This window comes from Protobothrops mucrosquamatus, unplaced genomic scaffold (genome assembly GCF_001527695.2).
Source record: "Protobothrops mucrosquamatus isolate PMUCROS unplaced genomic scaffold, P.Mucros_1.0 scaffold79, whole genome shotgun sequence".
In the NCBI taxonomy this organism is placed as follows: Eukaryota; Metazoa; Chordata; class Lepidosauria; order Squamata; family Viperidae; genus Protobothrops; species Protobothrops mucrosquamatus.
In genome coordinates, this window is record NW_015386456.1 from 809,679 (window position 1) to 834,345 (window position 24,667).

General features: G+C 32.7%; 1 protein-coding gene across 1 annotated transcript in view; it reads right to left on the bottom strand.

The window, feature by feature from the left end:
• TOX (thymocyte selection associated high mobility group box) overlaps positions 1-24,667 on the bottom strand; it is a 94,782-nt gene that overhangs the window by 27,694 nt on the left and 42,421 nt on the right. The window contains exons 4-5 of the mRNA XM_015812361.1: positions 16,878-17,153; positions 8,456-8,686 (exon numbers count right to left, since the gene is read on the bottom strand). Of these exons, the coding sequence (XP_015667847.1) occupies positions 8,456-8,686; positions 16,878-17,153 (507 nt within the window). The remainder of the gene's footprint in view (positions 1-8,455; positions 8,687-16,877; positions 17,154-24,667) is intronic.

A 24,667-nucleotide genomic window follows, 5' to 3' on the forward strand; every position in this document is an offset into this window, starting at 1 on the left:
AATCATGTCCATTATGACAGTGAAAGCTGAAAAAATTACTTTGCAGCTTAAATTGCATCTTCAAATAGTCATCAGCTTTTGTTACACATACTTACTGCCACCTACACTTAATATTCCTGTATTACAACATTTAAAGATCTTCTGAGATAAATTTACAAGGCAATTCAAAATTAAATTAACTTTTATCTTTTTTTTTTTTGCTTGTTGAAATACTACAATGCCTACTGAGAAATCCAATGCACTGTTTATATATGAAGGTGAATTTCTGAAACCTGAGTATATGGACCAGGTACTTGAAAATTCTTGGGTACACATACCCTCTTGACTGATACCTATATTGGGTTATTTTAATTGAATGATTGATTGGATACACCCAGGAATGAGAAATACTATACATGTTCATGTGACAGAGTAGGGTATTTAAATTTTGGTTCAAATTTGGTTTTGAGATAGAATCAACTTTCAAATGGCATTGTATGAAGGAGAAAAAACACCATAGTAATGCATCTAGTAATAGTCATCAGAAATGTTGAGTATAGTGGTGTCAATATACTGATAACACTTAACTAAAGATCACCTAAATCAGAAAAGATTGGATCTCTTCTAAACAAGTATGCAGATTAAGATACCTATGTACATATAGTAATATAGAAGATCTTGCTTTATCTCTTTTCTATTTCTTATCATTTTCAACAATAAAAAAGTCAGACTGATCCTGATGTGAACTACATTCCACACCAGACTCTGCCTTTGTGGGAGCAAGGAATGGAGGGTGATGGATAAAGAGTGGATATCAATGGATGATTGGTGATTCCCAGCAAAGTTTTATCCACAGATTGCTGTGTGGATAACTGTTCTGAATGCAGCAGAAGCCAGGGTAGTTATTCAGAATTTCATGGGGATAAGGTTGATGATGATGTTTGGATCAGCTGTGTGGTCTGGGAGAGGGGGTACAAGAATTAGAAGTGGGAAACACTGTATTCCAATCAGTTTTCTCCTGTTTCTGTAATCAGAGATAGCTGGTATTGGCAAAGAAGAAGAAGGAATTGAATCAGAGATCCATGACTGTGGAGTGCTTTAAGGCTCAATCCTGAAGATCATTAAGAAAGTTACAGCAGATCCAGAATGCAGCAGCATGTGCAATTATAAGCATGCCATCACATAGCCATGTAACATCTCTGCTGTGTGAGTTTAAGATTTCAGTCCTATCCTACTCTGATTGTTGCCATCCCATTCTGTTCCCAGTAAGGAAAATAACAAATATCTTTAAGATGGTTATAGAAAATATTGGATTCTTTCTCATACTTGGTACTTACCTGCATGGAGCATTAATATTTTTTAATCAGTTGAAGAATAATGAGGTGGAAACTGTGTTAAGAGAAGGAAGTAATGCTATATTTATCTGAAAGGAAGATAAATCCCGAAAGACTATGTAGAAAAACCTAATTTATTTATATCATATTATTTTAAGTGAAGCTGAAATGGTCTTTCCCCTCTAAAGATAAATTATTTGGAGAAATAGATTATTTGAGAATTTGCATATTTATCCAATCAGTCGTACTGAAAGTACATTTGTAACATACTTCATTTTTTATATGTTATATATAAATATCTGAATATTTAACTTTTTTCTCCTGTCTCACATAATGTCTAGTGTCTTATTGATAAGAAACCATCTGCAAAAATATTACTATATTGCTCATATCAGACTGCTTATCTGAAACATAGGAGAAATAAGGTACAAGTATGAAGACCTTCTTAGATCTTTCACATTATCTCAGCCTTCCTCCCTCCCTCCCTCCCTAAGCCAATAATGATCTTGACATTGCAGAAGACATACACAACATTTAAAACAGCAATGCTGCATTATAAACAAAAACAAGCACAACAAAATAACTAAAACTGGTAAAGAAGGGAGAAAAACAACTAATCTTGACAAATAAAAGCTTCAATTATATAAATTTCACATACACGTATCAGTGCCATCAATTTTTAGCTCTAAATGTTGGACAAACGCCTCTGGTTTCAAAATTTTCATGAATTCAAAACAGGGAGGAGAGTAGTCTGATTTTGACCAGGAAACTGTTCTAGACAAGAGGTACAGCATGGTAGCGTTGCTCCTGCTCATTTCTTGGGATTGGGGAATTACTAGCTATTTCTCCAAAGAAGACTGCTTAATCAGATGGTTTTAATTGGAGCATGTTATTTTTATAATTGCTAGGAGAACATGAGGCATGGTGATGTTCTACTGAAACTTTGAGAGCTCTTTATGAAATGACAGATCTTTCTTTTAATGTACCTGATAAATGCCATATCTGAGATATAGCTGGTCTCAATATAAAGACAAGCTATAAAGCTAATAATAAATAAGCAAATTAATGTGGATTATGAATTGTAGAAATATATGAAATATTTATGTTTAGTAATGCATTTATTTCCTATTCTTGTATCTTTGTAAAACAAGGGGAAATGAGAAAATATTAGAAATAATTTTCTATGGTCACATGAAGCGTAAACATGGTATGTTTAACTTATATTGGACATCATAAAAATATGTTCTTTGAGATTCATAAATCTTGGAGCAAGGCCCAACAAATTCACTAAAAATTATAAACAGTGCAAAACATATTTAGTATTTTAAAGCATTATGAAGCTGTTGTTTGATAAAGAAAAAGGTATTAGAAATACAAATAATGGTTGTATGCTCAAAAGATTTACACTTTCTTAAAGGATTGTTAAGACATATTGTGAGTGTCATCCACTGATACTGAATAAGCTGCAGCATTTATCTAGTGGGTTTATGAGCACCAGTGAGGAGTAAATGATTTGATTTTGTGGGCTCAGAGGATTTGTCAGCTGCCTCAGAAGTATAATTCTAGCTCTTCATATCCCTGCTGCTTCTAATTTAGCAGGACAGGCTCATAATTGAAGCAAATTAACTATTTACACTTGCCACTTCTACCAAGCGAAAGAGGATGTATCAGCGGGAAAGACTGAGTGGGAAATTAAATCCTTCCCACTTGTGTCAGATCTGCCCTTATATAAACACATTAACAGTAATTTCATGAGGCGTCAAACATAGGAATAAATACTGAGGGATAAAATAATGAGGTGTTGCTATTGAGCTGAACTGTTGCAGCTAATATTCCTGAGAACAAATTATGCAGCCCTGAAAGAAAGCATATGGTACAGCAACCATTCTCTGGTGTGTCTTATCTGATGATAACAAATTGTTCCTGAGGTACATAGCCCTGCCTTCCTGCTACCTTAACCAAGGACATGGATGGAATAAACATACACATGGAATTCAAATTCACATGGACTGAGATCAGCTAGTTCTGGCTATGACTCAGCTAAGACTGATGTTGTTACAGATGTGAACTTTATGCAGCACATTTTGTGTGGGCATGGAATTCCATTTTCAAGAAAACTATCTGATGTATTGAGCTCTGTGTGATATCAAAGTCATTCACAATAACAAACAAGGACAATTTATTTCTAAGTTGCTTTTGCTATTATATCTGCACTGGGTCTTCAATTAAGAACTTAAGTTTCATTTAATACATGCACATCTGATTTTGATTTTTTTTAAAAAAAATGGTTACAACTACAAAAAAATAAAAAGAATCCATCACGCTACCTTTCAGAACATAGAGTAATAGGGTATTTTTCTAAATTAAAGAAAGTTTTGCCTTTAACTATTAAATCACTATATGTGTCCAGTTCCTCCTGCATAATGAAAAAGTACATCCAGAAGAAAAAAACACCCTAAAGAAAATGTGTTAGAAAGAACTGAGTGTAAAAGAACATGCAATGAAGGCAGTGCAGGGGGAATAGAAAAAAAAATGAGCAAAATTGCACAAGGTCAATAATGCTTAGTTTCTATGAAAAGAGTATCCAGAGCCTCACATGAATATAAATGTAGGAATAAAGGGGGAACTAAAAGCCTTGTATAATTTGTGTATTTTCAGAAATTAAACCTGGGATGCACAATAGATCCCAACAACATTTCACTTACATATATGCAAGAAACAATTCTTGCTGATCTTTTACCTACCTACATTCTTATCACACTGTTCATACTGAGTCCTGCCCACCAATCAATCATGGTAGACCTACTATATACAATTTCCACATATAAGGATTTATATGGTAATTTACATCTTGGCTGGGCAGCTTTCTAGGTGAATTTTGGTTCCATCCTACATAACCTTAATTTGGAAAGTCAGCATTATCATCCGAAGGGAAAAAAAGTGAGGAAAAGGCTGAGCATTTTTATACATAACTGACTTTTATTACAATGTGCATTCTAAAAGCCTGAAACAAACAACCACTTTTAAGATACTGGAATATAAAATGTTTACATTTTATAGAAAGAATCCTATATGTAAAATATAAATAATATATTTAGCCCATCATCTTACTTTAAGCAATAAAAACTACTGTTTGTGTGTGAAACAAATTCACAGCATTGATAAGCCAATCTAAGTATTCTTAATTCACTAGCAAATAATAATAACTGCTAAACAGAATAAATTATCTGGCAGATGCTCAAGGTTGCTTGGTTTAAATTAATGGAGAACTGATCATTGTTTGAATTTTGCTTTAAGGTTTGAATCATATGAAAATATGTAGCAAATGTTCATACTTGCTTTATTTCACGTTATTTAATGCATTACACATTGGTTTCTCTATAGTACAGAAGAGAAACTGTCAAACTATAGTGATTAACACAGATTTCTTTTAATAATCGACATGCTAGTGAAATAAACACAGCTGGAAAATGAGAAACCCTTGGATGTTTCCATCAATTAGCATAAACATATCTGGCAAATACTTGAAAGAACTGTCTGCAATGATTTGTGTGTAAATTGTAAAAAACAAGAGACAAATTAATTCATGTCACATTTAGAATGGGTGTCAGGACACTGCATATACTCCCTACTAGGTGAGGTGAAGGTAGCAATAGTAAAAAGCAGTTTCTAGAGATCCTAGCTTACACAGAATACAGTGAGTTATACATTACTATAGTAATATTAATAAGTAATAATCTAATCTATAGCTTCTTTTACTAAACAGCATTCTATGGAAGCCTTCACTGATGAAGCCATGTATTCTATTAGTATAGCTGAGAGGTGATGAGGGCAGGAAAATGAGCACAAAATAAGGATAAGGAAAAATTTTATACTGTGTAACCAGAGAGAAAAAGTCACAAAGAACAAAGGAGAGCAAAGAATGGTTGACATAAAAAGTAATTTTTTTAAACAAGGCAAACATTGTCATCAATTTTGACAGAAAGAAACAAGTATGTGAAGTATGTGAAGAATGAATCCATGCCTAATAATTGGAAAGAAATGTTGTTACTCGTGTACTATACAAAAGGAAAAGTAGTAAGGATGAATGTAGAAACTACAGAGAAATGAGTTTGTTAGGTATGCCCAGGGAGTCATTCATTTATTTGTTTGTTTGTTCGTTCATTTGTTTGTTCCATTTATATAGATGCCCATCTTATAACTAATTCTGGACAAAGTTTAAACAGAATAAGGAATTTGGCTGAATTTTCATCAAAAGACCTAAATTTGGAAAATGGAGTATAATTTTATGCCATTTAGAAGCTGTTTAGAAGAGACATTGGTTCTTTAGCAGGTCACTGAGAAATGAGCCAAAGTTGATTGTACATTATGTATTTGTAGAAAGTGCATAATAATGTGAGCAGACTTAATTGTGGAATCCTATGTACAAATATGGAGATTTTAATTGAGTCCAAAATGAAGTAAGAATGGATATGACTAAAATAAAGCTTGCAAAAAAAAAAATAAACTGATTGTTTAGAAAATGATGCAATACAGCAGAAAGGAAGGGTGATTGAAATCACCTGTGTTACTTAAAACATTTAAAATAAATGTATAAGAAGTTATTGTAGTGACATTAGAAGTATGTTGTTATACATACGTATACATACAACTATGTATATTTTTACATGAAGATTCTGCTGTTTCTAGCAGAGACTTCTAATAATTTATGCATGTTAATAGAATGTAATGCAATAAGAAAAATAATATATCAAAATCTAAGTTAACTATGGCTGACACGTAAAATGGGTAAGTTCATGCAAGTTATACATAAATTTTAAAAAACTAACATATGGAGAAATTTGAAGGCGCATGAAAATGCTGTTGGAAAATGAATACAGCAGTTGCAAGGAATTAACTGAGAATGGCTGTGTTTAAGAACATGCTTCTGCCCACTTTGTTACATGAGGATGAGGACTGGATAAATCAAAAGAAATATAATAGTAGAGTTCCATGGGAATAAGGTACCTAACATATGCATGAGGGAAACAAAAAAATATATGATCAAGAATTAATGGGTGCTGAATGAATATAGAGCTGTGGTGGCACAGTGGTCAGAATGCAATGTTACAGGCTGCCTCTGCTCACTGCCAGGAATTCAATCTTGAGTGGCTCAAGGTTGACTCAGCCTTCCATCATTCCAAGGTCGGTAAAAAACAAAAAAATGTGCTAATTCTTTATTATCTGATATGTAGTTTACATTTAGAAGAAGCAATAATTTTACAGCTGTTAAACTAAATACTACCGGTATTATACTTTTGCTATTTTGATCATGTTACCAATGAAGAAGTGCTCCAAAAGAGTTTTCCCTGCAAATTACATAACATTGTCGCATGCAGGAGACTCCAACTTGCAGGTCATATACTCCATATGGAGAATAATCAAATTCCCAAGATGGCAATGAGATGGACTCCCCCCAATGCCAAATGACCTTGAAATACATGGCTAAGAACATTCACAGATGACTTAAAGATTTTAAACATTACATGGGAAGACGCTTACGTATTTGCCCAAAACTAAAAATACTGGACATCCCTTGCTGCCTGACACGCTACATAGCATGGGAGGATCTAATGCTAAAGCTAAAATGCTAAACTGAATCCAGAAGTGCTTTCTGAAAGCTTTCTTTTTTTATGAGAAAACCCTATTTTTCTTTCAATTAGCTAACAATGCAACTTCCTCAAACAATGACAGTTTTGAGTCTGTAATTGAAAAAATGCTGTCAGAAGCATTTGACAATATTTGTGATAAGTTTGTCCACATGCTGGGAGCCATTTGGTTAATTCATTCTTATTATAGCACTGAAGTGCAGATCACTCACATGGTTCTCTAATTGTTCTGTAGATGTAATTAATTTTCATTGCATTAACACCATTCATTTTGTTGATATTTTTTCTTCTTTTAACACTCCTTTTTTTGGTTTTACAAAACATTATCTCTATTTCTAAACATAATTGTCCTGATTTTTCTTTAAAAAAAACCCAATGACAAATATTCAATTATCCAATAAAACTGTTTTCTTAACCAAACAATCAAGTAGGAAAAAATATAATGAGTCATTACAACTATTAAAAAATCTCAAAATATTATGATTATTCTCTGGCACTATAGCCAGAAAAAAGCATTATTTGAAGAAAGGTGAAATTCTTTTGATTATTACCTTACTATTACTACTGATGTTACCATAAGCAAAGTTATAATTGGTAGAAATTAATGAAACATTAGAATGGGAGTTACAAGGATGGCCTCAAAATGAAGTAGAAAAACTCCCTATTTGTTTTATTAAAATGTAGGCACACAAAGCATTAATATGTTAAAAGGTGAAGAGTAACCAGTAAACATATTCTATTGGAATTGCAAAAACTGTTAGTAAACATCTGAAAAATATATCTTTAACAGATCATTAATGTTAAGTAGTATGGAATTTAGATGTAAAGTCATAGAAAAAAATACTGCAAACTAATGCTACTTTTGACATAGACCTATGTTAATTTTCAAACACCAACAAGTATAGGCATATCAATTTACTCAACATTGTGTTTCCACAGTGAATCAAATGTATATACAGTAGCTTATCCGTTCAAGGATAGGTTTGAAGCTCCAGAAATTGTGAGTGCTCCAACACTGGAGGTTTTTAAGAAGAGACTGGGCAACCATTTGTCTGAAATGGTATAGGATATCCTGCTTGAGCAGGGATTAGACTAGAAGAACTCCAAGGTCCCTTCCAACTCTATTATTCTCTTATTCTGATATGTGCACAATATCCTCCTACTCCCGTATCAAATGGTATGCAGTCTTGGCTCAATAAGATCAATTTTGAAAAATCTGCCTATCATATTCACAATTTGCAAAGAATAGTTATCTACAACTCAAGCATTCCAATTCACAAGCAAATTCTTAGATCATCTTGTAACATATGTGCATATGTGATTTTTCCTCTCTTTAACCCTAGCCTGAAGACAATAGTTAAATACATGTAAAAGAAATTTAGTTCTTGGACATATGAGCATAATGAGAACATTGTTTTTTTAATGATAAAAAGAATTGTTCTAAAAATAGAAGGTAAATATATAAATAATTTTGAAAGCAATGTAACACTTTACCTGCTTTTGCTCTTCTCCCAAGCCATCCCACATAGATGCTACAATTTTAGAAACTTCACCAAAAGTAGCATTTGGATTTTGGCCCTTAATAGCTGCTTGAGTATCTCGGAAAAATAATGCATAGGCAGAAACAGGTTTTTGTGGCTCATTAGGATCCTTCTTTTTCTTCTTCTTAGGAGTTTTGGGTTTCTTTCCCATGTCAGAGGCAGGTCTTTTTTCTCCCCCATTGATCTACCAAAAAAAGAAAAAAATCATTATAAAACAAACTATTGCAATTATTACTGAAAACCAAACTAGTTCTTTGTTCTTCCATCCATATGAATTTAGACTTTTAGCTTAAAAATTTACTTTAATTACAGCCCTTTTATAATCCAAATCATTGGCCTGTTACATTATTTCATTTATAAAATTCATTTATAAAGTTATATAACCTAATTATATTATACCTTACAGTTTGTTTTCATTCTAGCTAAACTGTAGCTTAGCTTTTATTTTTTAAATCCTTTTCAGCTTTACTGCAAATGGCATGATGTCATTCTGAACTCTTTCATTAATACGATAATCAGTTTCAATAAAAGGGAATATACGTAGCTCAGGGTTGCTTTTCCAAAACACCTTAAGTAAACCAAAAGACTCAGTAGCCCAAGAAGAAAGAACAGGAGTCATCTACAACATCCAATGTGAGGACCGTATCAGCTATTACCAGTATATAGGAAAAGGTAGAAAACTTGCAGAATACATAGATGAACACTAACCAGAAGTAAGAAGACATGATGAAAGCCACTTAATCTCACAACACATGGACTTTTAGGTTGGATATATTGTCTGTATTCAAGTCTGCATCTGCTACATATTGCTAACTAAGTGCAGTGTCATTATGCATTATGGACTGTAATTTCTATACAACAGACTGCTCAAGCTGGTAGTTGTAGGCAACAACCAGTAGTGTTCTATTCTGTTACTGTGGTTTGTCTTTTAATAAATGCCCTCTAGAAATGGATCTGACTCAATTGATTTGTCTATTGATCTTGTACAGTATGTATTTGACTTAAATCCATCAGTTGAAAGTATTTGGCAAATAGGTCAGAACAAATATGGTTGTAGTGTAGAGCCTGGATATTCGGTGATATGTTCTAGATGGGAGCTGGAAGCACATAAGTATGCATGAGATAAGATAGCTTTTCTTTTTATATGTCCATTGCGTAGTTTTACTGTGACATCAAGGAAGTGGCTAAAAATGACGATGGGGTGGAAGCTGTTGAAATTTTAGAGATTAGTGGATCTTCTTCATGATGAAGAAAATGTCATCAAGTACAAGAGAGATTTCAGGGACAAAGGTATTCTAGGTCAGCCATGAAAATGTCACTGCCAAACATAATGTAGTTTTGGTTGAATGCAAAGTCATACTGTCTAGAGACAAGGTATGCTATGTTGACTTCAGTGGTTATGTTCCTGATGGCTTGAAGTCCACATGTTTGGGAAATATTTATTTATAGTGCACCAGCATCCAGCTACTATCCAATTTATTATTATTTTAAGTTTCAATCAAGGAAAAAATACTGTATAGTCCCCACAGAGCTTATATTTTGTCGGGGCTTAGTGGAACAAAAGAATAAGTCTCATGCAAGAATTGGAGTGTTCTGACTGGCTGACCGAGCAACTGGTAGGTTTTTAATGCTGTGGGAAGTCTATGAAACCCTCCTATTATATTAAGTGAAACTTATAGAAGTGTGGAACAATTCGTTTTCTTTTTCTTCAAGGAGGTGAGATTTATAGAATAAGATTGTTGTCAGGTCCTGGTGCAGTTGGAGTTCCAGGGTAGAGATGGTGTTGGAGAATAATTTTTGCTTATTGTAAAGGATGCTGGTTAGTTGGTTTATGAGTCTCTTGAGGAAATATAGCATACTCTTTGGCTGTAATCTATGCAATATATGGTCCTTACAGGGTTTTTTCCTTTCAGTCCTTAAGAATGACATCATATTGTGTTGCACTTGTTTAAGGAGAAATCTATATCTGTGCCTGATATGATAATTAACATAATATTTTCATGAGATAAGTTAAGTCAAGTCTATATACTGCCAATATTTAAAAGAAATTTAGGCTTTCCTTTAGCTCAGGGATAAAATAATAAATAGGTAATCCTTGACATTTAACAACTGTTTGGCATTACAATGGCCTTAGAAAAGTTTTTATGACTTCCAGTTGTCGAAAAATGTTGTGCTAACCTCCTGGAGTCACATGATCACATTTTGGACACTTGGCAACTGGCTCACATTTTCCACTGGTTGTAACATCCCATGGTTATGTGACCATGATTTACAACATTTTTTGCCAATTTCTGGCAAAAACACCCATTTGGGAGAATAGATTTGGACTTTCAACTTAAGTCACTTAACAACCACTGTAAAACTGTTGTACAATTGGATCCATCAACAAGGTCTGGTCATAAACATGAGTGCCTCAATTTATGACCATCATAAGTTACAAACAAAATTCCAATTTCAACAATGGTCATAAGCTGAGAACTACCTATATTCTGGAACTTGGGCCTGAAAGAGGAAGTTTACATGAGGCTATAGGGCTGTTTATTTTTAAGGGTGCCCCAGTTTTCATCAATAAAACTTGAGAATATGAGCAGTGGTACATGCCACATTAGAAGTAGAAAAAATAATTATGTTTTTAAACTGCATCCACATTGTCAAGAGAACATTACATGAATGGTTAGTAATGGATTACCTATTTTAAAAAATGCTGCATTCAAAATAAAAGCATATGAAAAGTACTGAAAACTTTGTCCCTGTCACATTTCTCTCCACTGTAAGTAATATACTGTATGAAGATAATCTTCACATAAAATTGTAGTACAAATTTATTTGTGTTATTAATTTATTCCGAGGAGTGTTTATTTATTTATCTATCTATCTCGGTTTATATGCCATTCCAGTCATGCTTCACTCTGAATAGCATTTATGCAAATAAAACTCAATTGTAAAACCTACTGAAATTTTCTGTTAACATTTTTTGTATTATGAGAACAAAAAGAAAAGTAGTTCTTTTTCTAGAATAATAAAATATGCCAAGGTTCTTCTTATATTTAGTAAGATCTTTTTCCTATGCAAACTGGCATTTCTGTTACAATAGATCATAATATCTCTCACAGCACTCAAAGGCAAAATTTAAATTCTTTACTACCTAATACCACTGCCATATACAATGTGATCATATAAACATCAAGAAGCTGGTACTTGTAGCATCAGTGCAAAAAGTCAGCATTATCCACTCCCTGGATCTGTACCCTCTGAAAGCATTAAACATCTGTTTATAAGATCCTTAAACTGTATGCATGATTGTCTATGATACTGAAACATAAATTAAGATCTCTATAATGTTATATTTATTATGGCTTTGTTCTGCACTGGAATGGTTATGACTTAGAATCATCTTTTTCTTTCAAAGTGTAGTCTCATCACTTTTTATTAACATCGGAACGACCATGTTCATGCTTTAGGATCAGGATAATAAACTTGCAGCAGAAAGGTGGAAATCCAAATTCTTTAAACCATCATACATGTTTAGCTAACAAGTTACTCAGCTACTTAGAATAGTTATTTACCAAGTAACTATTGGCATATATAGAAGGCTACATAGGAAAACTGCTATCTCTGAGGCAGGATGAATGATTCACTGGATTTGAGTTGTTCGTCCAGGATTTTTTTTTTCAAACAAGGAAGTTAAAACTAAATTCACATTAATAACTTAGAAACTAAAGAGGGTGATTTTGGAATCTTATGGTTCTAACAACCAGCAATTATACAGATTTTGCTGCTAGCCATCAAAATAGAGACAGATGGGAAATTGTTTTAAAAAATTCTCATTCTTAGTTTGCTAAGCACAGACTTCTGCTTCAAAATCCCTGGAGGTATAGTTAGCTTGTGGTAATCCACCTCCTGTCAGACCTTATTGCTTAATTATAGTGATGTATTTAACTTATTTATCACAAGAAGGCACAAGTCACTCACTTTAAAAATCTGTATTAACCATGATTCACAAATAATAGATCACAAGTATAGATAGATAAGGATTTAAGATTATCAAAAAATGTGTAATAATGATATCTAAATGCCCCCTGAGAAGCCAACAAAACCTAAAAGCATATTTAAAATAAACAGCAATAGTTCCAAGATTTTAATGGAAGGTAGGAGAACTGTTTTATTCACCATAGATTAAAACATGTTTTAATTCAAGTACCATTTGCATAATAGACTAAGCAAAAAACATAAAATTCTACTTAAAACAAAGTAAACTGTTAGGTTCTCTGCTACAAAACAAAACAGAATAGGCTACAGCAAAGCTTTAATGATCATGTTTCAGTTAGTTAACATTTGCTGTTGACAATCTTCTCATACCATGTTCTCTAAATTCCATGAAATCCTTTCATATACGAAACTCTTTGTCAGCAAAAATCTAAATTTATAGAAATAGTTTATCGCAGTAGCGACTTGAGCCTGCAAAAGGCTCCTAGATTGGGGCTGAAAGGCAAAACGGTTTCTCTTATTTGGAGGGATAAAAAAACTTTTTATTCTTTTTCAATCGACTTCGTCAATTTCGTGTTCCCAGTAATTTTTGCTGCATTCTAACCCAAATTTCTGGCAAAGATTCCAATGTATAATTTTGGCAATTCGATCATGACATTGTAGATAATCAGTCTGTGAGATTTTGCTGCAGCCACTGATAAGGTGATCCACTGTTTCATCTTTTTCATTGCATAAGTGATATTGTTATTGCTGACATGTTGAATTTTTGCTTTCATGGTATTGGTCTGCAAGACTTGTTCTTGGGTAGCCAAAATGAAGCCTTCAGTTTCTTTCTTCAGCACTCCTAATCTCAACCAGCTCCATATTAACTTTGTATATAACTTTCCTTCAATGTTCTTCAGGTATTGACTGTGCATAGGCTTCTTTTTCCAGTTAAAAACCCGATACTCAATTGTTTCCTTTCTATATTCTACTTTCAATCTTGTTGTTTTCAAGAGGTTTCCCTTGTTCATCTCCTTCAGCAGAGGCTCTTTTGCTTTTTTATGTTGTCAATTAACTCTTCCATAGTTTGCTTCACCTGTAAGAGACCTCTGCCACCCTGAGATATTGGCAAGTACAATCAAAATATCACCTTTTGGGTGCAGAGCATGGTGCCATTAGTTTTCTTGTCTTTCAATCCAAATTATCAAGTTCTAGCTCAGTCCAATCAATTATTCCAGTTGAGTATAGTATTACATGCACTGCCCAGGTGTTAATTGCCTTTATGATATTTCCTCCATTCAGCTTTGATTTCAAGATTTTCCGGACTTGCTTTATGTATTTTGTTGAAGTAGCTTCCTTGACTTGGTTGTGCAATAAATCAAAAGCTTCCAAAACTCCTAAGTACTTGTACTCCTCTTCTGGTGTTACTGCATTTATCAGCTTTTCATTATCAAGTTTGAATCTATTATCTTCAACAATTTTTCCTGCCTTAATAACAATTGTTGCATATTTGTCAATGCCAAATTGCATTTCAATCTTTCTGCTAAACTCCTCAGTGCTTTTCAGCAGTGAGCTCAATTCAGCTTTTGTTTTTCCAAACAGTTTTAAATCATCCATGTAAAGCAAATAGGAAATTTTCAACCTTTTTTTAGCCAAGTCATAGCCACAGTTTACTTTGTTCAAAATGCTTATTAGTGGCGCCATCGAAAGTACAAATAACAGAGGTGACAATGAGTCATCTTGGAAGATTCCTCATTTGAAGACCTATCTTGATGGCTAGAAGGTAGAACTACAGTAATTACTTTATTTCCTTCCTCCAACAACAGAAAGACAGTATAGATTGTGAGAGCCCTCACCAAGCAAGTGTACACCTGAAGAGGTGTTTCCTGAAAGATAACTAATGGCAGCATAATTAGCTAGTTGCCACTCTAAGCAAAAGGTGGGCCATGTGAAAGCTGCTTGGAATAGAATGAAAATAATTCTGTTACAACATATTACAGAAGTAGGTGGATTTATACAAATGCAAATATAAAAATGATATTTTGTTGAATGAAGTAGAAAGATGATAAAAATGCATATAACAGCCTATATATTACAAAGTAATATGTTGTTGGTGATTATCTCACAGTAACAAGGGGGTCACTGCATTCTGTACTTTTTGTAGTTTCTGACCCACTCTAAATGGGTCTTCAATTTAGTCCCATAAATTGCAATACATTGCAGTAGTTCAACTCAGTAATGATGAAGGTATGAGGAAATGTATTATAGTATGTGAAAAGAGAGAAAAAGATAGTCACAAAGAATGTAGTCAAAAGATACCAAGGAACAGTTAAATGAAAAAAGGTGGTAAAAATATTCACTAATTCTGACAGAAATAAAGTGTTTTGGGGCGTGTGTGAAAGTTAATTAAACTGCTTCCAGCAGTTTAAATTGAATTAAAAATAAAAGCAATGAAGTGAAAAGAAACTGATGTAAAAGAATGCCGGTAGGGGCAGTCTAGCGAATTCTATGGGAATGATGTGATCTTGTTGAAGAATGGAATTGGAAAGAATGTTATAACATTTATGGTCAAGCATGCCTATGAAGGTATTCAGCAGGCTTCCAATTAAAGAAAAATGAGGAGTTACACAGAGGAACATTTTTGAAGTGCAGCATGGCCTAGGATGTACCAAATCAGAATTTTGGCCTTCAGTTAATCATGATTTATGAACATGAGAAGTAACATTTGAAGTTTATTGATTTTGCAAAAAATATGGTAAAGTTGATAGGCTTGAATTATGAGTTTAGGGAAGTATAGATTTGGTTGATGAATGTGACATGAAGGAAATAAAGGATGATGGAGAGTAAAATGGAATGCTTAGTGAATCATTTGACATTCATTCATTCATTGTAAAGGTATCTATGGAGAAATATATACGAAATGCTTAATATAATTGGAGAAGAACATTGGTTCAGGAGGTGAATATATGTGTACTTCTGTATGTAGTTAATGATTATATTGTTGACTGGGAATCCAGAGTTTGCAGCAAATAGTAGACAGAAGGTATGATATAATAGGAGTGTGGATCTTAAAATCAGTGTATCAAAGACAAAGCTTGTTGTTTTATCCAGAAGACCAAGCAGAGAATGGTAAGATGTTGCAAAAAATAAGATCAAGTAGATGAATTTGTCTATCATTTTGGAATATAAACATAAAAGTAAGTGTATTTATGTATTAATCAAATTTATATATCTGTCCATTTCATGAAAGGTGACACTGGGTGGTGAACAACAATCAGATGAAACAATAAATAAAACTTGTACATGTATAATGTACATGTATGTAAAAAAACCTTATTAATAAATGTAAAAATGTTAAAACCCCTTCTTAATAAATATAATACAAGCAAAAGAGAGGATAAAATTACACCTCGACAATTGAGCCATCTGAACAAGTTTTTCGTTGCCTGGGAAGTCCAGGCCAGTTTTCACACTTAAAATCATTGCAGCATTTCCCATTATCATATGATCAAAATGTGGGCAATTGGCAACTGGCATGTATTTATGACAGCTGCACTGTCAAATGATCATGTGATCATTTGTAACCTTGTAACCTGATCGCATGAGTCATTTAACAACTTCAGTGAATCACTTAACAACTGTGACAAAAATGTCACCAAATGGGACAAAAGTCATTTAACAACTGCCTTGCTTAAGCAACAGAAATTTTGGGCTCAGCTGTGGTTGTAAGTCATGGACTATTCGTAAGTCCACGATAGAATTTATATAATTTTGAAAAACAAAGGGGCAAGTTTAAAGATCAAAAAGCAATATATGAAGTAATATAAGGTATGGTGGAATAATGGTTTGCAAGAGTAGATGAGCATGCAAGAAGTATGGTAAATAATGTTTGTGTAAATTAGATTCAGTTATGGTTTCTTTTCTTTTTCTAATCTCAGGTCTTAAATTTCTTTGTCCATTTTTATGGTTCACATACCTATTTACCCAACCTACCAATGTAAGTAGAAACTGCAGCTAGTTGAAGTTCAGATGCTAATTTCATATTTAATGGATCATATACAACAGGAAAGAAATGGAGTATCTTGAATACATAGAATACTTATTACATGGATTAAGCATTTATGTTGAGTTAAAATGGGATAAGGTTGAAAAAAGAAACAAAACAATTGTTTACACAGTATGTAGTAAACTTGTATAAACAAGTTTATTGAGAGGAAATCTCTCAATTAATGTTTTGAGTAGAGAATTTATAGATGGTATCACACTTGAAAAAAGGCATTTGATATTGATTAAAATTTAAAAAAATTAAACTTTAAAATTAAAATAAAATTAAATTTCATTAAATTATGTTTAAATTGTATAGTGCTGGTTACAAATAACTACAGTTTTAAAAGGATTGGCCATACCTTTGAAGTATCTTCTTCATCTTCATGAACTGAACTGGATGGTGAAGGAGTGGCAGATTTGCTACCAGGGGGAGATGGAGAGTTGTGAGGAACATTGTTTCCACCCATATTTAAACCAAGCTGAGCACTTAGTTGTGACTGGTTAATAGTTGTCAGCTGACCATGTTGTATTATTCCTGGTTGCCTCATATCTCCAGGCTGGACTCTTGGCCTCATGGCTGCTATCTGGGGGTGGGAATTATATTGAGTTCCTTCTGTATTCCGTAATTCTTGCATCTAAAAGAAAAATATTATACATTTGTTATTTGTTGTTATTGTTCCACTGTTCAGAGAATTTATCCTGAAAAATGATTTAAAATTTCATTAAAAAAATAAATGAAATCATATGATAGGGGGTTGCAAAATTTTCCTTATCTTAAAACACAGCAATATTTAAGAAAAGCTTAAAGCTTAATGCTTAAGAAAAAATTGATAATGTCAAAACATTTCCTTTTATATATCATCATTAGAAAGCCCCAGAAGCAGGAAAAATGAGCTAAGATTATGTAATTATATCTAAATTTTATCGCTCTCCAAATCAATTTAGTTTCAAAAGAGCTGTAGAATTTTTAAACAATTGGACTCTAGTTTTAATATATAAGGCTGTCCAAAAAGCTACTATAATTTTTCATGTGGAGAAAACAGTGAGTTAATGATTGGTTGATTACTTGAATACACAACTCATTTTCTGAAATCATTATAAATGAGTGCTTCAGACTCTAAAGTTATGAGCTTCATAAATTACATTTGTGAGCTTGATTTCATTTTATTTTTTTAATTTGAACAATAAATCTAAACTTTATTAAGATAAAAAATGACAAGGCACTACAATAAAGAATACTTTCTTCTTCATTAAGACAAAATATATTCAAATATTCCAAATTATCAATCTGAAGTTTTCAAATTTGAACTATACAATATAAATACAAAAGAAGTGGTACATTTTGCAGCCTTAGTTCAATTACTTACATTTGTTTGAAAGCACAATAGAAACTTGGCATACATAAACAATAAAATTTGGCAAAAGTCAACCTAAACATTATCTTTTCAAGGTGCAATGCATCATACATTAATTTACACTCGATTCTTACCTTTTTACCTACCATATTTCCAGAGTTTTATTATAAAGATAAATATTTTGAAAAATAACCTTACTCATTTCTACTTAGTTTGATGTGAAATGCAATAATAAGTGGTAGGGTGAATTATTTTTGCAGTAAACTAAATTTTTGGGAAAAATCATTGAAATATATATTTGATAAATATATTATATTTGATGAAATATGTCATTACTTCAGAGGTACACTTAAAATAGATCTGTAAGGGTTTTACTATACAAGCAATCAACATTGTAGGAGGATCTATTCAGATATAGTAATGAAAGTAGTAGCAGCACAGTTATTGTGTTTAATGCTATTACTAATAAAAATAGGATTTGTTAGTAGAAACAAGTATTTTTTATCCATAAAAACAAACACAATTCCAGAAATCTGCCTCTCAACAATCAAGAACTGTGCTCAATTATATGGAATAGATGGTACATCCAAAATGCTCTTAAATTAATTTAGTGAGAGTATTGCAAATTTTTCCATTTTTTTTATTTCATTACATTTTTTAAAAATTTTATATTTCAAGTAGAGTCCTAATTAGGCACTTTTCATTATTATTTTATTAATGAAGAACTGTTATAAATCTTTAGCTTTGTACCCACATTTAGCAGATCAGAAGACTGAAAATATTTCCTACGAATTATAAATGAAATTTATAGATATAGATATATAGATATAGATATGTGGCTTATTTAAACTGTGATTTGAGAATAAATATTGGTTTCTTGAATTGATGGTCTGGTGTTGACATGATTTTAGACCCTATCAGAACTGGCACAAGCACATTTTGCTCTGACCTCTCTCCCTGGCCCCCAAAAAGTAACAATTTAATAGTTAAATACTGCTGTCTCCATAATAACAAGGACAACCTTGGGAAACATTTTAATACAACACATCCTCAGGTTCAGAAGTTATAGCAAATGAAGACACAAGGTGTCAGGATGGCAATCTTAGAAGTCCTGTCCGGTTTTTGAAAGAGGCCAAGAAATGCATGCTTTCCATAGAAATAATTTAAAAACTTACCAACTTATAAGTAGAATAAATCAAAATATTATTTTAGGCTTACAGCAAAAGATCATCAAAAAAATTGGAGGACCATGATATAATGTATGTATCTCTACAGAAAGTATCATTCTAGCTGTGGAATTCTGGAAGTGGAACTCCACACAATTTAAAGTTGCCAAAAATATCTGAACAGAATAACTGTATCCAGAATTTGCATTATTTTTAATTTTTCTTCAAACACCAAGGCATTCTAAAGTGCAATCACGTGACATCAGTTATCACTTTTAACAGCCTTTCCCAAAGTCTGTATAATAAATTTCACCACAACATTAGAATTAATGTAATGAATAATCAGGGATGGGAGAGGACAGAGCAAGAAAAATAGTGTATATTGACAACTGATGGTTTAGAAATAAATCTTGAAAAACATTTCAAGATGGTTACTGGCTCTTTACTTTCTCCTTTCAATAGCTCTATCCTAGTCAAATACATTAGCCTCCAAAGCTATCATTATTTCTGCCTCTAGCAGACAATCTATATCTGAACAGTTGTAAACATAAAACTTGGCTGTATTGCTTCTGATCCAGCTGTTTCACTGAATAGCATTTGGTGAATAAAGAACTGGAATATGGGTACCCCCGAGGCCTTATTTGCTAATGTTAGTCACCAGCTGCTGCTTTTTGTGGTGATAATAAGAAAGGCCAGAAAATATGCCAGAGGAGGAGGAGGAAAAAGAGGAAAAAGAAGCATCAGCAGAAGAGAAGATCTCAGAAACCTTTTCATTTTGCATATTTGTTATCATTTAAACTTCAACACTGGAGAATTTTCAAGACTCAACTGAATAGTTTCTTAGAATTAAAAGTGTGAATAGAGCCTATAAGATACAAGAAAATATTTTTCCTGGCAGATCTTTTGATATATGTATACGTGACCAATCATATTGAATTTTCATAGTAAAATAAGGGATCTAGAATTTTAACTGATACTTCTACAACCTAATATCACCCTCTTGTATTACTTGCACTTTCAGAAAAGAATTGATAGAAGGTAAACAACCAAGGTAAACAGCTAAAACCTTTAACTGACTAGACATTTCCAAGGGTAGAAAAGTGGCTTGGAAATCTTGGTTTAAAGACAATGGTTCATACTGATACAATATGACACTACATAATAATTAACTGTAGCAGTTGAAGCTGGGCAAAGGCCTTACTGACCAATACAACCAGCAGTTCTTCAAAATGAAGCTGGGAGACTAGGAAGACACCCAGATTACAGGCTTGCTCTTTTAGGAGAAATGCATCCCACTAAGAGCCGAAAATTGTATTTATTTTCTTGTATGTACAATATCTATCAGTGGCAGCTGGCAGAGTGGATTAAGCTGGTTTATTGTGGCACTTATGAAAAAGAATGTAAAGGGACACCTTTCTATGGTTGCATTTTCTGTAAACTGAAATTATAAAGTGTTTTATTCTTAAGTATAAACATATATTATATAAAAACAGCTAACACTGTAATAGTCTGATCAAGATAAAAACTGTTAGATGCTAGGGAGTCATTTAACCTCTCTTGGACATCTGTTTGGAAAATTCATCCTGCTTGCACAAGAGTAAACAAACACTCTCAACTGGCCCATCTGAAAAAAATTCTTGCATGTATACAGTTATATGTGTGAATCTGCTAAAACTATGGTCATGAAGAATTCTTCTCATGCCTGTCCTTGTGTCTCAGTCTGCATTATGCCAACATGTACTTTCTTTAATCAAAAACAAAAATATTTAAGGACACTGAAAACCAAATAATTGTTTTTTTGTGAATCTCTTCATTGGCCTATCTTCCTTAAAATAATCTCCAATAACTAATAACAATTTTCCAGCATCTCTTAGTCCTGTCATAAATTTCTATTCAGCAATATCATTATTCCAATTTGTTCAGTTGAACAAAAAAGACAACTTGATTTAACATGGAAATGGGCTGTTGGTTGGATCTCCGAGCTTGGCGATTTGGCTGCAAACGTTTCGTCTCCATTCAGGGGGACATCTTCAGTGCACTTTGAATTGTGCTTTTCTGTCAAAGCATTGGCCTTTAAATACCTTTTTAAAGACTTGTGCTCTGACAGACGAGCACAATTCAAAGAGTACTGGCCGGATGCCCTTCCTAATGCCATGTGGAGTTCGCAGCAGATATTTTTTCTTTGCTCCCTAGAAGAGGAACATTTGCCAATACCTAGGATTGAACTCTCAACCTTCCAAGTGGGAGGCAAGCCTCTTCACCACTAGGCCAGCACCCCACTCTATATTTGTAATATATCAAATCACCAGGACCAGATGGATTACATCCCAAGGTTCTCAAGGAACTGGCAGATGTAATCTCAGAACCACTGAACTATATATATTTTTCAGAGATCCTGGAGATGGTATAGGGTTTCCTGCCTGAGCAGGGGGTTGGACTAGATGACCTCCAAGGTCCCTTACAACTTTATCATTATTATTATTATTATAAAATTTTCACAAAGGAGCAAAGAGTGCAAATGTTTCACTAAATCCAGGCTGGCAGCTGGAATTACATTTCATTTTTTTGCAGGGGGGTGGTCAAGACCTTTTGATGAATTCTCTTTTAAAGGGTCTAAATAATGGCTACTTTTTGCTTTATCAAGGCTACCTAAATAGACCATTTTAGTTAATTCCAATGATATTATCAAGGTAGAAAACAGACATAATATAAAAACAAAGCTTATAGGAAATTATTCTATAATTAAAATTCAGTTATTGTTTCCTAATATTAATCTTGAGGAGTTCTTTAAAAATAAGCCATCGAGTTTTATTGTACTGCCTCAACTGATATAACTTATCTTAAGTGTCTTTAAAATAATTAAATGTTAAAGCAGATTTTTTTTTAGCATGGTCATGTAACAACACAGATGTTTTAACATAACATTTTAGTATATACTTCATTTTTTAAAAAATAACATTGAGTTTTACTTGATGTGTTAATAACCTTTGAGTCATGCAGGCCAAGGTCTCAGAACTAATCATAAAAGAAACACACTGACTGCTATTCACTTTAATATAATAACCTTTTATTTAAAACAACTTCCAATAAATTTCATTGCAAGAAGTTGCTAAAAGGGTTAAAACCTATTAAATGTCAAAGAATTTGCCTGACTCAAACTTACAATAAAGAAAGAGAATAGGTTTTCTTTCTGAATTATTTAAATCTTTACTGTGCACTGAACCATTAAATTAGAAAAGTGTTATTAGAAGTGTTCTCTGGTTTTTATAAAAGTTGTAGCCTAGAATGTATCAAACTACAGCCTTTAACTTGAGCAGTTGAAGAAATAGGTTTTTAATCCTAAAAACATGGTTTTCCCTGATATAAAATGGATCATAATTAAAAGTCTGGCCTGCAAGCTAAAGATAATAAAACTATGATTATAGCAGCATACATGTTCATTTAGTGTATTCTTTGTGCATGTTTCCATTTTAATTTGGACAAATGTCTTCAATTTAGTTTGATCTTGCATTTTTCACTCACTTGGATCCTCTCAGCAAAGAATAAAGCTTTTAATAGTGAATCATTTTTAAAAATTAATTGACTTTTTAAAAATCTTTTCAAAATTCTAATAGTGTTTCTGGCAAGTATATGTTAACATGAGAAGTAGAACTTACATATAAGCTAATGCATATTCATCTTTATCAAAGCTTTACAATTAATTATGATTTAAACATTACGTGGAAGGCAAAATAATGACATCTCATTTTTTTACACACTTCATTGAACTGTAACTAGCAGTATTTTCAAATGGATTATGCTATCAAAATATATTGTCTTTACATATTTTTGTTGTTTCACAAGAAGTTTTATTTTATGATCAGGAATTGCAAAGGAAGAACAATTGTATCTCTCTATGCAATATCTGTTCTAGCAAAATATCACTGAGCTAGAAGAATCATACCCCAATTACATTTAAATCAAGATACTGAAATATTAATATTTAAAATCCTAGTAAAAGAAATAAAACTGTAGATAAGTTGCATATATGTGGGACCCCAACATATTTCATGTAAATCATATGTAGACAAATCAAAGAAATTAGTACATGCATTTAAACTAGTCTTCCCCAACCTTGATAATTTCTAACTACATGGATTAACCCCAAAAATTGTCAGCCATCATTTGGAAATTCTATCAGTTGGTTAATGCATTTGGAGGCATCCAGATTGGGGAATACTAATTTGAAATTAATTTAAGTGGAACAGATTGGGTTCTTTTACTTTTTAAAATTCCAATCGACTCATGTAAAAAGAACATTGGAATAATTCAATAAAGTATCACCTTTTGAATAATTCAGTAAAATAAACTTGTCATATACTACTCTTCAGGTAAACCATTTACTATCACACTGTACTTATTTGCAGTCTAATATAATTTTCAGAAGCTTTTTTCAGGATACCTAAATTACATTCTCAAGATACACTACATTAGTTACAATTTTTTAAAATATAGCTCTCTGTTATGGGAAGTTCTTTCCTAAAAGAAGCAATTGGAACTTACAATATGATATTCCATCAGAAGACTGTATTTTTGCACATATTTTAAGACTGATTTAAGAACATTTTAAAATGTTATTTTTAGCTTTTCTGTTAAAAACCATTCACACCATGCAATAAAATTAACCACCATAAAACAGAATAAATACAGTATATGTTGATAAAATCTAACATCTATAACTAAAAACATAAGCAAAGTAAAATGAATCCACAATATTTATATGATGTCCAATTTCTTTTGTTTAAAACTGTGATTGAATTACTAACAGAAAATCCCTTGTGTGGATCGGCAAAAGCAAATATAGACAGCAGCAGTGCTTTTTTTCTAAAAAAAAAAAAAAAAAGAGGTACCGGAACTTACACACGTCATACCACCCGCCTTGCCTACCCTATAAGGCTCCATCCAAAAAAGGTGCCAGAACTCCATTCTGGGAGTTCTATGAGGAAAAAAGCCCTGGACAGCAGTATATATACAAACTTCTGTGACTGGAGATAAAACATGAAAGTGTAGAATACATACAATGGGGAATAAGCCATTGAGAAAACAGGGTTGATTTAGACCAAACCACTAATATCATTGTTCCCACTCCCAATTTATGTATAAGGAAAGAAACAGGGCTTAACAAGGCAGATCTTGGGCCTACCCAGGGCAACCCTGCTGACTATTTAAGGGTGGAAAGAGGGCTCTCTTTTATTACTATAAGAGTACATCCTGCGTGGCTTGGGCTCTATAAGAAACTAGAAAGTCTTCAAGATTCCCATCTTGCCAAACTTTGTGTTGTCACAAAGCTGTGAATCAATGTCTATCAAACCAACTTTTGCTCTGCTCTCACTTAAACCTAGGAAGAAATACCTACATTTTAGTTTTTGAACCAGCTTTAGCTATTCTGGCTTCATTCTGTTGTAATCTTTTTATATATAATACTTATTTTATTATTCTATTTTAAATTTTACTATTTCATTGTTATTTTATATTGTAACATAGGTGTTACTTAGTTATGACATGTGGTTAGAACAGTAAACGTATTTACTTACTATATATAATACCAACACAAAGCACATATTCACTGTCTAAGAATAAAGCCAAGGC